The sequence below is a fragment of the Lachancea thermotolerans genome, assembly GCF_000142805.1.
Source record: "Lachancea thermotolerans CBS 6340 chromosome G complete sequence".
Lineage (NCBI taxonomy): Eukaryota > Fungi > Ascomycota > Saccharomycetes > Saccharomycetales > Saccharomycetaceae > Lachancea > Lachancea thermotolerans.
In genome coordinates this window covers 305,640-320,447 of record NC_013083.1, presented here as the reverse complement: position 1 = coordinate 320,447, position 14,808 = coordinate 305,640, and the positions used below count along the sequence as shown (strand labels likewise).

At 46.7% G+C, this 14,808-nt stretch overlaps 9 protein-coding genes across 9 annotated transcripts; 4 read left to right on the top strand and 5 right to left on the bottom strand.

The window, feature by feature from the left end:
* Nucleotides 1–525: 525 nt before the first annotated feature.
* SPT5 (transcription elongation factor SPT5) lies at nucleotides 526–3,783 on the top strand (the record flags this gene model as incomplete). Its single annotated transcript, XM_002555164.1, has 1 exon — nucleotides 526–3,783. One exon carries the CDS (start codon nucleotides 526–528, stop codon nucleotides 3,781–3,783), a length of 3,258 nt encoding a protein of 1,085 aa, XP_002555210.1.
* Nucleotides 3,784–3,965: 182 nt separating this feature from the next.
* Nucleotides 3,966–4,178, bottom strand: MRPL39 (mitochondrial 54S ribosomal protein bL33m; the record flags this gene model as incomplete). The annotated part of the gene is made up of 1 exon (XM_002555163.1): nucleotides 3,966–4,178. The coding sequence occupies one exon, from the start codon at nucleotides 4,176–4,178 to the stop codon at nucleotides 3,966–3,968; it is 213 nt and encodes a 70-aa protein (XP_002555209.1).
* Nucleotides 4,179–5,438: 1,260 nt separating this feature from the next.
* Nucleotides 5,439–6,281, top strand: TIF35 (translation initiation factor eIF3 core subunit g; the record flags this gene model as incomplete). Its single annotated transcript, XM_002555162.1, has 1 exon — nucleotides 5,439–6,281. One exon carries the CDS (start codon nucleotides 5,439–5,441, stop codon nucleotides 6,279–6,281), a length of 843 nt encoding a protein of 280 aa, XP_002555208.1.
* Nucleotides 6,282–6,421: 140 nt separating this feature from the next.
* On the top strand, nucleotides 6,422–7,171 carry BNA7 (arylformamidase; the record flags this gene model as incomplete). Its single annotated transcript, XM_002555161.1, has 1 exon — nucleotides 6,422–7,171. One exon carries the CDS (start codon nucleotides 6,422–6,424, stop codon nucleotides 7,169–7,171), a length of 750 nt encoding a protein of 249 aa, XP_002555207.1.
* A 67-nt stretch (nucleotides 7,172–7,238) lies between these two features.
* Nucleotides 7,239–8,423, bottom strand: RPN9 (proteasome regulatory particle lid subunit RPN9; the record flags this gene model as incomplete). Its single annotated transcript, XM_002555160.1, has 1 exon — nucleotides 7,239–8,423. The coding sequence occupies one exon, from the start codon at nucleotides 8,421–8,423 to the stop codon at nucleotides 7,239–7,241; it is 1,185 nt and encodes a 394-aa protein (XP_002555206.1).
* A 213-nt stretch (nucleotides 8,424–8,636) lies between these two features.
* SNX41 (Snx41p) lies at nucleotides 8,637–10,418 on the bottom strand (the record flags this gene model as incomplete). The annotated part of the gene is made up of 1 exon (XM_002555159.1): nucleotides 8,637–10,418. One exon carries the CDS (start codon nucleotides 10,416–10,418, stop codon nucleotides 8,637–8,639), a length of 1,782 nt encoding a protein of 593 aa, XP_002555205.1.
* Nucleotides 10,419–10,540: 122 nt separating this feature from the next.
* Nucleotides 10,541–10,941, top strand: DYN2 (dynein light chain; the record flags this gene model as incomplete). Its single annotated transcript, XM_002555158.1, has 3 exons — nucleotides 10,541–10,553; nucleotides 10,626–10,648; nucleotides 10,711–10,941. 3 exons carry the CDS (start codon nucleotides 10,541–10,543, stop codon nucleotides 10,939–10,941), a joined length of 267 nt encoding a protein of 88 aa, XP_002555204.1.
* A 32-nt stretch (nucleotides 10,942–10,973) lies between these two features.
* On the bottom strand, nucleotides 10,974–12,395 carry KLTH0G03850g (kinesin family protein; the record flags this gene model as incomplete). Its single annotated transcript, XM_002555157.1, has 1 exon — nucleotides 10,974–12,395. One exon carries the CDS (start codon nucleotides 12,393–12,395, stop codon nucleotides 10,974–10,976), a length of 1,422 nt encoding a protein of 473 aa, XP_002555203.1.
* Nucleotides 12,396–12,700: 305 nt separating this feature from the next.
* KLTH0G03828g (KLTH0G03828p) lies at nucleotides 12,701–14,383 on the bottom strand (the record flags this gene model as incomplete). Its single annotated transcript, XM_002555156.1, has 1 exon — nucleotides 12,701–14,383. One exon carries the CDS (start codon nucleotides 14,381–14,383, stop codon nucleotides 12,701–12,703), a length of 1,683 nt encoding a protein of 560 aa, XP_002555202.1.
* Between the last annotated feature and the right edge of the window lie 425 nt (nucleotides 14,384–14,808).

The window sequence follows — 14,808 nt, the reverse complement described above, 5'->3', positions numbered from 1 at the left end:
AAGAACTATGCCGGAACGTGTGTCCCTACGCGAAGCCTAATTTACAAAAGCCCACCAACTCTTTTTACCTAAGAACTTGATCATTATCCGAATTAAACTTCATTCCAAGACGAGAGCCTAATCAAAGTCTAACGGTGACAAAAAAAGGTGGCGTACTTGCGCGTGGCTGCAGCTTGCGCTTCTTATTCTCTAGACGTTAGGCGCTCAGCTAAATTCTAAAATGCCACGCGCAAATCGGGAAAGAAGCGCAGTTAAGATTCATCTTTCGAACCTGAAGCGAAAAATTTTTCGGCTCTGATGCAACAGTCTAGCGTTCTCCATAGTCCCTGGCCAATCTGGGAATGGCGAAGCGTACATTCTTTCAATGGTTCTAAACTATCCTTATTATATCAATATGATGTTGGTGATATCATTGTGTACTAAACATCCAAATAGTCAAATTTTCAATATATCTCAACACTCTTGGTAAAGTGTAAGCTACCACAGGCCAACTACGCAGTTTCAGACAGGTTTCACAGACCAAAAATGGCTGAAGAAACCAATCAACAGCCGAGCCTGGCAACAGAGATCGGAAATGTTGAAAACCCAAACGTCAAAGACCACCAGCAAGAGACAGGGGAGGACCAGTCACAACTCGAAAACAAATTGCCTTTGACAGACGCTAGCACAGCCGAGAACCGCGAGGCTGCACAAAGCGCCCTAGGAACTGGGCAACAGCAAGTCGACACAGATGAGCCCAAAATAGAAACGAATGAACCTAGCAATGACGAAGCGAGAATGTCCAATGGAGAAACAGCCGAAAACGCGGGTCAGCAAGTAGCAGAAAGCGCAGAACAGCCAGACACAAAGGCTAGCGAGCAAGAAAGCTCAGAAAACGCAGAGTCACAAACGGGCGATAAAAAAAGGCCTCGTGAGTCCGAAGACGAGGGCTCTAGCGCAGCTACTGACAACCAAGAAAGTACGGGGCCCGAAAGTAAAGCACTTGAGGATGAACAAGCTGCTGGGGAGGAAGAAGGCGAACTCGACGATGACGACGACGACGAAGATGACGACGACGACGAAGATGACGATGACGAAGCTGGTCCTAGGAAGAAGCAGCGCCGCGAGCGGAACAGATTTTTAGATATCGAAGCAGAAGTCAGCGATGACGAAGAAGACGAAGAGGATGACGAAGAATCTGAACTAGTTCGCGAGGGTTTCATCACTCGTGGCGATGAAGAAGAAGAAGAAACCGCGGGACCAACTGGTAGAGACGATCGGCTCCACCGGCAGCTCGACCAGAACCTGAACAAGAGCTCAGAAGAAGATGCGCAAAAACTTGCCAAAGAATTGAGAGAGCGTTACGGAAGAAGCAGCTCCAAGCAATATCGTGCGGCAGCTCAGGATGGGTATGTCCCCCAAAGATTCTTGCTGCCTAGTGTTGACACAGCTACAATTTGGGGTGTGAGGTGTAGACCTGGAAGAGAAAAAGAGATTGTTAGAAAGCTGCTGAAAAAGAAGTTCAATCTTGACAAGTCTATGGGAAACAAAAAGTTGAAAATCATGTCTATTTTTCAGAGAGACAACTATTCCGGAAGAATCTATATTGAAGCTCCCAAGCAGTCTGTTATTGAGAAATTCACCACAGGTGTCCCAGATATTTATCCTGCTCAAAAGCTTCTAATTCCGGTTCAGGAGCTGCCGCTACTGTTAAAGCCAGATAAGTCAGATGATGTTAGACTTGAAGAGGGAAGTTACGTGCGCATTAAGAGGGGCATTTACAAGGGAGATTTGGCTGTTGTGGACCAAATTAGTGAAAATAATTTAGAGGTTTTACTCAAAATTGTTCCTCGTCTTGATTACGGTAAGAACGACGAGATCGATGCCGATACGAACACTAGAAAACAGAAGAGACCTACTTTTGCCCAGAGGCCTCCGCCCCAGCTCTTTAACCCTACGATGGCTTTGAGGATGGACCAGGCCAATCTGTACAAAAGAGACGACAGGCACTTCACCTACAGAAATGATGACTATGTCGATGGTTATTTGTTCAAGTCCTTTAGAATTCAATACCTGGAAACTAAGAACATCCAGCCCTCGGTTGAAGAGTTGGCCAGGTTTGGTAGCAAGGAGGGGAACCTAGACCTGACCACCATTTCCCAAACAATAAAGAAGGCGCAAGCCGCTAAGGTTACTTTCCAGATAGGAGACCGAGTTGAGGTTCTGAGCGGAGAACAAAAAGGCTCCAAAGGTTTTGTGACAAGAACATCAATGGACATTATTGCAGTGAATCTGCCACAACTTGGCATGAAAGCGCTAGAATTCCCTATTTCCTCCTTGCGGAAAATCTTCGAAGCCGGTGATCACGTCACAGTTGTAGGAGGTGACCATCAAGGAGATGCAGGTCTTGTGCTAGCGGTGAAGAATGGACAAGTAACCTTTGTCTCTGACCAAACCAGAGCCAACTTGACCATTTCGGCAAACAACTTAAGCAAGTCCATGGATTCGACCCCAACCTCAAGTGAATATGCTCTCCACGACATAGTTGAGCTCAGTGCGAAAAACGTGGCTTGTGTTATTCAAGCTGGGCACGATATCTTCAAAATCCTCGACGACACAGGAAAGGTTTCTACGATTACCAAAGGTTCTATTTTGAAAAAAATCAACACTGCCCGTTCAAGGCTCACTACTGTGGATAATAAAGGCAGAGAAATCAAAATTGGTGACACAGTGGTAGAAAAGGTCGGTGCGCGTAGAGAAGGTCAAGTGCTGTACATTCAAACCCAGCAGATCTTTATTGTCTCGAAAAAGATAACCGAAAATGCCGGTGTGTTTGTCGTGAATCCAATGAACGTGGAAGCTGTTGCCTCAAAGGACAATCTGATAGCGGGCGTTGGTAGCATGGACCTCAGTAGGATGAATCCTGACGTGGTAGCGAAAATGCGCCCTCCTCAGCAATCCGCTCAACAAGCTAGTGTTGGCCGCGACGTTGCTCTTGGGAAGACTGTAAGAATTCGCTCTGCAGGCTACAAGGGCCAACTTGGTATTGTAAAAGACGTGAATGGGGAAAAAGCCACTATCGAGTTACACTCCAAAAACAAGCACATTACGATGGACAAACGCAAGCTGATGTACTACAATAAAGAAGGTGGCGATGGTATCACGTATGATGAGCTCGTTAACAGGCGTGGTAGGACGCCAAATGCCAGAATTGGTCCCAGCTATGTCAGTGCGCCACGAAACATGGCAACAGGCGGTATGCCTATCGGAGCCGGCGGACCAGGCTCTTCTGCATTGTCAGGAGGCATGACACCTGGCTGGAACTCGTTCGATGGAGGTAAAACGCCAGCAGTTAACTCCGGAGGCCAAGGAGGCGCTTCTGCCTGGGGTGGTGCATCTACTTGGGGTGGCCAGGGAGGTGCGTCCACTTGGGGCGGCGCTGGCCAAGGTGGCGGCGCCTCAGCTTGGGGTGGCCAAGGCGCAGGTGCTACTTCGACCTGGGGCGGAGCATCCGCGTGGGGAAACAAATCCAGCTGGGGGGGTGCTTCTACATGGGCCTCGGGAGGCGATAACAATGGCGGAGTATCAACCTGGGGCGGCGACAAGTCCAGTCATGGCGGCGGATCCGTGTGGGGCAACCGCGATGGCGGCACCTCGACATGGGGAGGCGGCACTAGCAGAGAGGCCAACCGTGAGGGCGGTAATTCGACGTGGAGGAATGAGAATAGTGGCAACAAATCCGCGTGGGGCGACCAAGGCAACGTGTCGTCTTACGGTGGAAACAGCACGTGGGGCGGCCGCTAGGGTCGCATCCCGCTCCCGCCAGTGGTGGCATCTTGCTCTTGCCAAGTCAAGAGTAGTAGTTAACGTATCTGTTATTTTATAGTGTAATGTTTTAATTAACTGAGACCGCGGAGCGCAGCTCCAGGCCCTAGTAGGTGTTCTATGTACAGGCGAAGCGCAAAGGCAATGCAATGCATACAAGGCTATTTAAATGTCCTGCGGAAATCGAGAGGCTTTCTCTCTGCAACCTTGCGTTTCTTGGCTTCTTTGAAAAGGACATGACGCTTGGCGACTGGATCATACCGCACCTGCGTTACCAGAGGCGCACCTCTTGTGATAGTAATTTGTCTTGCAAACCCGGTCGCCGCGGTGGAAAGAAGCTTGATGACAGAGTTCTTCGATTTTTGTTTAGCCATGGAAACTTGGAAAGGGCAATGCACAAGCTCGGTGCTCGGGGAAGGCAGGCTCAATAAGGGCTAATTTGTCGAGATCTTGAAGGATTTTGTCTGAATGGTTGGCGATGGATGTATGAAATTTTTTGAGTTATCGCTACCAACGTAATTGACCTTCGACATGGAAAGTTGTCCAATCTTCAGCGGCTACAAGTACCATCTCTATTGCCAATTAGTTTCACAAACTATCCGCACCTTCAGAAAGTGCTAGTTGGGAGATTCTTTGATTTGAGTAGCATATAATTTGTGATTTTTGAGGCTGAGCGGTGCACAAAGACCTGGGTTAGGCGGGAGCGCTACGCTCAATTAATTTTATTAGCCACGCCACACTCCTTTGAGGCCAACGCACTTGCTAAATGACTAAATGTTCCAAGCTTACTCTTTTCACGCTTCATTATCTCTTCAACCTCAAGGAAACTTGACTTCTCACAGAATCGGAGGTGTCGGCGGCTAATATCCGGAAGCGTGAGTAATAAAGTTCAATGTGCATGTTTGAAACCTGAAACGCATTAGAGGAATACCAACGTTGTTTTGATATCAAAATTGGATCATTTGTGGGCAACTTTCACAATCATGACAGTCGATCTTTCAAGCATTGGAGAGCCTGTGAAACTTGTGAGTTTTGAGCACCATCACAAACACCGTGAAAAACGAAATATGACAGTGCTCAGCATGCGTTCTTGCACTTCATTGTGGCAGAGACGTGATTACATGTGGAGCAGGGAAGCGGACGTTGTTACCAACCGCAACTGGGCTATTGGCGCGATGGTACCTACCGCAAGCAACATCGGCTAGACTTATTTGGGCCCACCAATGCCTTGGCGCGAACAAGAAGAAATATTTAGAAGGACTCGGTGTGGAGCGCTTAATGCACCTAGAGCGCAAACAGAACAAAACGATCGTTGTTTGAGGTCTACACGCACCCATGTTAAACCCGCACACGCGAACAAAGCACGTGAAGAGCAACGAATGGCACTAAATGTGAGACATTGGGAGCTTGCGTGAGACCATGGTACGATTGGCATCGCGAAGCCATGTTTGAAGATATATCTTGCAGTCACGTGCCTGACTTCATTTTCAACGAGCAACGAAGTCTAATCATCGGTCACGAATAAAAATTTTAAGATGCGGGCGAAAAAAATTTGGAAAAGCTTCTTAGAGGTGAGATGAAGATCGACTCTTTTTGTAAGAGTATAAGGAACCGAAGCCCATCCCGCATTTAGCATGTCGGAAGTATCAGTGCCCCCCACCCAAGTGTTGGAGAACCCAGATGGAACGAAGACCGTCGTTTCCTACAGGGTCGAGAATGGCAAGAAGCTCAGAGTGACGCAGAAGGTCCGTGAAATAAAAGTGACAGAAAAAGTGAACAAGTCTGTGGCATCAAGAAAGCACTGGAAGAAGTTTGGCGCGGAAGCTAACTCTGCACCAGGCCCAGACTACTCGACCACACAGCTTGGCGAAGAGTTGTTGCTTAGATTGGGCACGTCGTGGAAGAAATTGGAAGAGGAAGAAGAGCAAAAGGCGAAGGAGGCCAAGGGTGGCGAGAAGCTGATCACCTGTAGAACCTGTGGTGGTAACCATTATACCATGCACTGTCCTTTCAAGGACACTTTGGGTGACGCCTCTGCTGCCGCTGCGAGCTCCGCTGCGGCCGACCCTGCAGTCGAGTCTGAGGCCGCCGCCGGCGCCCTCGAAACTGGCAGCATCATTGGTGGCAAGTACGTTCCTCCTTCTCGCCGTGCCGGTGCTAGAGATCCATCTTCGAACAACAACTTTGATGCCTACAGGGACCAGAGAGAGCGTGATGACGCTAAGACTTTGAAGATCATGCAGTTGAACGAGAACGCCGATGAGAACACTCTGAGGTACGAGTTGCTGTTCCCATTCGGCAGAATTCCAAAGGTAGTGGTCGTGAGGAATAGGGAAACCGGCAGGTCCAGAGGTATCGCTTACGTCACTTTCGAGACCGAAGAGATTGCCGAGACCGCTCTGAACTTCTTGAACGGCAGAGGTTTCATGAACTTGATTCTGAACGCGGACTGGTCCAAGCCAAAAGTTAAGGAGTAAGAGATTCTAGCCACCATATAAAGCTGCACCGAGCCTTTAACCTGTACCATATACGTGTTACATAAACGAAATGATTCATTTACGTTAGTTTTTCAGTTTTTTAAGATACTTTCGAGATCGCGCCCGATCGTCGACTGGCAATGGCGAAATTCGAGGAAACCGTCACCTTCTACAGATCTCAACAGACATCCCCTGTTCATTGCGCAATCGTCTTCATCCATGGCGGCGCTTGGATCGATAAGAACAATACACCTCACGACTTTGACGAATTCTCGCGGTGTCTGCTCGATTTAGCTAATGGGAACCCTTCTTTCTCTATTTATGCCATTGAGTACCGTCTTTCTCCAGCAGTTAAACATCCGGCTCACATTTACGATGTCATTGAAAATCTGGTGAAGCTAGTCGAACAAGAGGGGATCGAGGAGCTCAATCTAATGGGACACTCAGTGGGCGCTACATTGGTTTGGCAGGTGCTAAGTGGGATCCCTGGTCTTGCTAACGCAGAATCCTTCGCATCTTCTGCAGAGCTGAAGCTCCTTAGGAAATTGTTAAAAAAGTGCTATCTAGTTGACGGCATCTATTCGCTTTCAAAGTTGCTAGAGGAGTATCCTAGTTACGATTACTTTGTTTCACAGGCTTTTGAACAAATTGAAGACTACGATGACCCCGAACAGTCTCAAGTGATCATCCCATTAAATGCTGATATTTATGTAATCCACTCGTATCGTGACGAGCTGCTTTCTCCCCTGCAGAGCAACTACCTCTGCGCTACCTTACAGAAACTCAAACAACCATTCCAAAGCTACTGGAGTGACTTCGGTGAACATAATGAGGTGTACTCTAACGCAAAGGTAGCGCAATATATTCTACACACGATGCAGATGCATTGAAGAAGGAGGAGGCGGCCTCGTTTCTATTAGAAAAAGCCCTAGAACCGTTTTCATTCGTAACAAAGCTCTAGACCCAGATGCTCTTTCCGCGAGCCTCAATTTTTTTGCCCAAGCTGGAAACCTCTTCGTTCCACTCCACAAGCCTTTGCTTCATTTTGTTGATTTGGTCCCCGTTGATAATACGTGGCTGAACCCATGCAACAGTGACCAATTCATTGACTTGGTCAATGGAGCCTTTCAAAAGACCAAGACTGATACTTCTCATAACCAAGTGTTCAACATTGTCCTTAGGCAGGTGAGTTGCAGCCGCAATATCGTCGAACGATAAGGTTCTGATATTTTTCACAAACACACTTTCCACTAAGGTCATTAGGCAAATCTTTTGTCTCAAGAACGATTCGTGAGCCGACAATATGGGTACGTGAGGCACACGTTCCTTCGAAAGTTTATCGAATTGATCAAAGTCACCATTCGATAGGGTTTGTAAAAATTGAGACAACCATTCATACTGAGGGTCAGAGGAGATGCTCTCCATGATAGGATGGTTCAGCAATTCACCTAGGTTATAAATCTTGTCGCCCAAAAGAGCTGCAACGCACAAGTTGTAAGCAAGCTGCTGACGCTTAACTGGAGAGAGCTCATGGTAGGACTTCAGAGTCTCAGCTGTCGATAGATACAACAAGCTTGTGTAGTAAAAAGAGTTGAAGTCTTTCTTAGCCAAATAATACTCGGCGCTCGTCGAGTAGAACGCGCTGATAACCTGCAGCGGCAGCGAATCCTGGAATTCAAGGGTGGTCTCAATTTCATCTAGTGAGTCTCTAGCTTTAACCAAGTCTCCTTGAACCAAGTAAATCCGTGCAATCTCGATGTCTATCAGAAGAATTCCACTATAGTGGGACTTCAGCCCGTCGTTTCTCTGTTTTTTCTCATCCATTTCTTTGAAGCTCTTCTGCAGATCTGTCAGATAATCCAATGCATCTTGCGACTCACTGTTGTCCTTGAGTGACAGCAGCAGAAAGTTGGTCAACTTTAGTTGGTTGATTTTGTCTTGAAACTTAGACACAAAAGTGTCGTAAACTCTTAATCTTAGAGGTAATGAACGTTCATCATGAAAGAAGACGTCCAGGCGTTCCGTGAGTTGATGCCATAGCTTCTGTTCATAGAAATCCTCGAACTCGTAAAACAGCCCGGCCAGCTCGGGGTCTGCTTCGGTCCTCAGAGTGCTCAGTATAGTGTCAATATCTTGTGACATGGAGAAAGATGAAGTGATAGAAATTGAGCCCAAGTCAGTAACTGGTGCACCGTTTTCAATGTTTTCCTTAAGGTGGCAAAATTGTTAAGGTTCCCAAACTTCACCAACTATAAAGGACATCTTAAAAAGACTACGTATTTAGTTATGTCCTGGGATAACATATAATGAAGCGCCGATGAAGATGCAAAAGCTAGGCATTGTAAATAAATAACCTTAGGTAACTTGTATGTTATTGATCATTGCCCTGGCATTTTGCCAAGCTAGCAGGGAGTCTTTGAGCCATACAAGGAGAACATGTGCAAATGACTTGAAGATTACAGAAAACCTGTCTTTCAAGTAGCTAACAAGGTGTTGAAAGCTGTTTGAAACGGAGCTGTTGACCTGTAATATGTCTTTTGTAATTAGCTTAAAGCACTCATTCAGTTTTTGAAGCTCTTGTGTGATTTTAGCGACTTCTTCTTTGCGTTGGTCGTCGCTTAGAAGGTGAGGCGCAAGCTCCTTGGCAGTTGAGGACGAACGCGGCCTATGAGATCCCTTAGATTTGAAAAGGTCTGTCCAGCCATTCGTGCCTCTCTCCTTATTTTGGGGCATTTGGTTTGGCGAGGAGGCGGAGCCAGCCGTCGCCGCGCCGTTATTATCCATGTTTTTAACTGCCTGCGCGACCGTTGGTGACTGTTCTGCATTTTGACGCAGTGCTTCTTCGAGTCTTTGCATTTGCTCCTGTGCTTCTTGCAGAGCGTTGATTCTGGCTTTCCTCTTCTTGATTGTAGAATCAACAATGCAAAACTGTGTCATCTTTAAAGCCCGAAAGCGGAGCACATAACGAGCCTCCACTATAAACTGAAGCATTTCTGCAACTGGCTCCTCTATTAGGGTCATGACGTGCTCAGACACAATTTCAGTACTCACATAGTTAACGTCAATGGCCTGTCCCACCTTTTCTATCCCTTTTGAAAGCTCATCCACGAGCTGAAGTTTATCTTTAATCGTCAAAATGTTCCCCTCTAAGCTGAATGCATTATAATATGCGCCTAGCTCTGCTAGTGACGACGCTAAGGACTGAAAGTGAACCCGGTTCTGTTTAGAGGTCTTTTCAAGCGGTTGCAAAACCTTCTCGAACTTTTTGAGAATATCTTCCGTATCCTTGAACCATCTCTCTTTTTCAAGCATCTCTTCGGACATTTCGTAGTCTTCGCCGCGATTGCTTGATAAAGTGACATTTGGAAGCAGTAGATGTAACGGGCTTGGCTTAGTCGGCTGCAGAGGCGGGGCAAGCAAGTTGTTAGTGGGAATAATAGATATTGGAGGCGAGTTGATAACATTCCTCCAGTTCTGCTCGGGATCGAGAAACTTAGTGAACACGACGTGCTCCCTTATTTCTTCAACGGCGTAGCAATTGCTTAAAAACAAGGATAAAAGTCGTTTCCTTCTTTCAATGATTCGGATGTCTTTCTCAGCGCTCAGTGGATTTAGGAAGTATCTTATTAATGGATGCTTAGAGGGGATTGGAGGCACTATGACTGTTGGTAGAAGACGGTACAAAGCATGCCTGAGGGTATCAAACTCGGAGTACCGCCGGACTACCTGCTTGCCAGCAAACTCTATAGTGTAGCCAATTGCGTACTTTCCATAAGCGTCCCTAAAGTGACCTGCATCGATTATTTTAATTTTGCGATCCTCAATCTGCGAGGAAAATGTTGGAATCCGGCTTTCGCTCTGAGGCTGTTCTCTTTCCAAGCTTGGCTCTCTGTATTCACTCTGCAAGCCTATAACGGAGTCTTGCTGCGAGTCTACTATGTTGCTAGTCTCGCCGCCAAAGAGCTGATTCATGAGCTCCTCTCTAGACTCCTCCTTCTCCTGTATATCTGTCAATATTGCTGGCGGAACGAAGTCATCCTGGCCTTCATGAACCGCAGCTATTCCCGACGCATACAAGTGGTTCGTACCAGAGAAAGGGTTGTTATCTTCCTCGTCGCTTTCGTCAAAAGCATTCATTGCCTGGGTTCCTGAGGTTTTGTTGTCAGAGAACTGCTATCAATGTTTAGAAATAGAATATAATGATTAGCAGAAGACAATCAATCAATTAAGCAAAGTAAAAACACCAGAAAACATAAACCATGTCGATGCAACGTATGGAGTTAATCACGGGGAAAACTTCTTAGCAATCCTTTGAATGAGTGTTACTAACTTTAGAGAATAAAGCTGTCCTGAAAGCTTCGGATATCGTATGTTCAAATGGGTTCTTCTACAACGACTGAGTTTAGCACTAACTGAAGAATCATACAAGTCGCCTGAGTTGAAAAATGACATATTCGCCATTAGCCTAAAAGCTGTTCAAGAGTTCTCTTTAGAAAGAGAAATAGCAGGGGTCGTGAAAAAAGAACTTGACGTCAAGCACGGTAGTACATGGCATGTTATAGTAGGGAGAAGTTTTGGAAGCTACGTGACTCATGAAAAAGGCCACTTCATGTATTATTACATTGGCCAATTGGCGTTCTTAGTATTTAAAACTGCTTAGGTATCTTAGCAAGGGTATATTTCACATTAGAGTTATTGCAAATCGATGCTTGGGCAAGCTTCAATGGCACCACGGATTTCGAGGTGGTCGGCTTCCAGCTGCTTCCCTATTTCTTCTGACCTTTGCTTTAGCGCAACTAATGACTCGCGTATTTTTCCACCATCAAATGACTGCAGGCTGCTCACGATGCTACTTAAAACCTGCACAAGGTTATCTCTTTCGCTAGAAGCCTGAGCATATTGACTATAATAGTCGACAGCTGCCCTCCGCTCCCGTTCGATGCGCGCTTCCAAAAACTGATTGGTAAGTTTAATTTTCTCCATTTGTTCGCGGACCAGCCGCTGGTCCCCAACCCTGGACAGTGCGCCTTGTAGCTCATCGAGCTGTTGTCGCATTGCAAGCATTTGCACCTTACCATCCACCGTTTCTTGAGTGTTCAGTTGAGCAAATGTCTTGACGCTTCTTGCCAGTGTAGCGTACCTTAAGGTGGACATTGTTTCCTCGAAATCACACGGAGATACGCAAGCGATCATACATGTTTTACTGTTTCCGCCCAAGCTCTCCTTCAATACCCAAGTTAATGCGGCATCTCGGTATGGAATCAACCGTGGCTGCTTTTTCTTAGCGAGCATGGCAATCACTCTTCCTAAAGTGCTCAAAGATTTGTTGATGTTAGAGCCTTCTTTCAAGCGCTCACCGGTTGCTCCTGAGGCATTGGCACGCTCGCTTCCTGCTAAATCAATAAGCCTTATGCTAGACCGACGCTCTAAAACATGTCCTAATGGAGAATTTTCTTTCTGCTCGACGTTGATGGTAAATATGGTGTGGCTTCGGCTGGACTGTTCATTGACTAAGGTCGCACCAACGGTCTTTCGCTCACTGCCTTGTCTGAGGTAGTCCAAGATTTCATCAACGCTGTTCACTTCAAACTCTTGAAGACCCTCTACAAATGTTGTTTTGTCTGCTCTCTCACGTATCCTGCACTTGTTAGCTCCCAGTAGATCCCGAACCGTTTCGTTGTAAATCTCTAAGTATGAGCATCGGATTTTGAATTGTGTAGACGCCTGGTCATCCGATGATTCGTACATTTCGCGCACTTCAAATAGCTCTTGGCACATTCGAGGGACGATGCCGGGGAGCTCCGCAGAACCCGTCATAGTATGTGATTTGCCCGACCCCGTCTGACCGTACGCGAATATGCAGGTATTATAGCCATCTAAGGCATGGAGGAGATAGTCACGCGCCAGTTGCTCATAAAGTTGTGCCTGATCTTCTTCTAGTGATTCAGAATAGGTGCAACAAAGATCGAATTCGAAGTTCCTTGTCTCCTCCCGCTTAGCACGCTGCTCGACTTTTATCAGATTTTCTGACACGACCTGGGCTATTACTCTCTCAGCGCTCTCCCTTTCTAGAGGCTTTCGTAGCCTTACAGAGACCTTGATGTTGTCGGACATTGAATTATTGTCGACCTTCAAACACTTGAAGTTTGTGTTTCATGAACTGAGCGCTTATTTCATAATGCGCTTGAAAAGACAATATAATATGAAAGATATATATCTGTGTATTGAAACCCTAACTATAAAGTACTACAAAGTGACAAAAAATAAGCATCATGAGCTCTATGTATCAGAATTAAAGCATTAAAATATGTTTGTGTTTATGAGCAATGTGTTATGATGTGTCTGCGAATTGTATCGGTGTTCCAGGTTGCGACAGCTTCCTCAACTTTAATTGAAGAACAGTTTCGGAAAGAACGAGATTAATCTTCGTGGGGCAACTCGCCTTTGGGAATATCCTGGATAGTTACTCTTTCGACATCGCTGTCCGAAGAGAGTGTTCCCAACTGTGCAAGGTCGAAGCCAGTACTTTCGAGATACTCCAAAAATAACTGGTCTTCCATAATGTTAGCATCCTGGTCAAGCGGAGGCAGGAAAAACAGAGCTAGGAACGCACTGAAGCAACATATTGCGGAAACAATCCAAAATGGTACCTTGAGTTCTCCATATCCCCCATACTTCTTGATAATTGCGGGGAAGATGTACGTTCCCACAAAAGCACCAATTTTGCCAACGGCTGCTGCGATACCATAGTACTGTCCTCTGATAGGCGTAGCACAGGTCTTGGAAGCTAGCAGACCGATGTTATCGCCCACGCTGAACTCTCCAAGGGCAGTGAAAATACCGAATACAACCGTGAAAGCAGCGATGTGTTTTTTAAGATGTTCGAAGCAGCCGGCCATGATGAAGCCTATGATAGCTTGCGCCAGAACTCCTGAGACTAAGGTGACTCGAGGGCCCCAATAGTCTGCGAAAATGGCACCCAAGAATGCACCTGGGATGTAGAATAGGTTGAAGACGATATTCCAACCGAATGTTTTGGTTAACGTGGCGTTGTCGCCCAGGATGCCATCAAGAATCAAACTAGAGAGACTTGAAAAAGAGTATGCGATCAAATCGTACTGGAACCAGATCAGCGAGACAATGAGGAGACGGAACCAGTAAAATTTGAAAATTCTCCAGTAAGGCATAGTACGATTGAATCTCGTATTCTCAAACTGTTTGCTTTCTTTGTAGCGCAGACGCAAGAAAAAGAGCGAGATTGGTGGAATCGCACCGAGCCCGATGGTAATTCTCCACACGGGTTGCAGGTGATTGTCGCCGCAGATGCGGAGCAAGATCAATGGCACAACGGAACTGACTACAAATCCTGCATCAATCATGAAATTTGTGAACCAGCAAAACCAACGATTACGCTTGCCTGCGGGTAGCGAGTTAGAGGCCTCGGCCGCTGCAGTTGACCCTGCGGGATACTCGGAGCCAATACCGATACCTAGAAAGAAACGGTACGCTGTAATTGCAGCAAAAAGCCCACCCGCCTGTGTGCCCGTGGTGCCCACGCCCCACGCACCCGCGGCCAGAATCGAGAACAAAATCAGGATAGAGGTGCCGACAATCATTGCCACCTTTCTGGAGTGGTAATCTGAAATATATCCGAATGAGAGCTGGCCAACCACGGTTCCCGCGAACGCAATTGACGACACGTTTTGGATCGCATTGGACGCAGAATACTGCTTTCCGTAGATCTGCGACAAACACGCGTTAACCGTGCTAATCGAGTTGTTGATGTACCCATCTGAGAAAAGCCCCGCGCCCGTCGTTACGATCGCCCAGTAGTTGTTGCGCGTCGTGTCCGCGAGAAATTGAGTCTTTTCAGCGCTTGTACTCACACCGTCTGCCGCGTGCATCTCAGAGTCTGAAGAAGAGTTTAAGCCGGCTGCGCCGTGAACTCCCGCCGTCCGGTCGCTCTCGTCCTGCTCGTCCGGCACCAGAGCCCGTCCCCACGTGACCTCTTTCTTCACGCGTGGAATCCATCCCACTGTCAGTTCTTTGGCCGAGTGCGGCAAGTCCCTGACAAAGGGCGAAGTAATGTGTCTTTGATACATTCGACAAGATTTGAGTTAAAACGGCGTGCCTAAAATGCTCAGCTGCGATCTAAATCAACTGTTATGCCAACTGAATGCTTTTCTCTCGAGTTCAGAAATAAATAAACCCAGCACTTGTAAGTGTGCTTGATGAGTCTTTGCTGAGTCGGCCGCCCTTCGAAGTTTCTTCACGGTGAATTTCGGCTACACGAATTCTAAACCTCATCAGAAATACGATTTTACTGGGCATTCTCATCGACGTTCTCAATTTATACAAGGTCCGGAGGTTATCAAGATTGCAGCCCAAATTCACATGTGCATGAGGCCAATTAATTTTTCGGCGAAAAGCCCAAATGCGCGTCAAGCGTCCTAAATGTCCGTATGTGAGCAAGCACGGTCCGTGCGAGCTCGAGCAAGCCACGTGGAGAATAACCTTGGCATTAAGC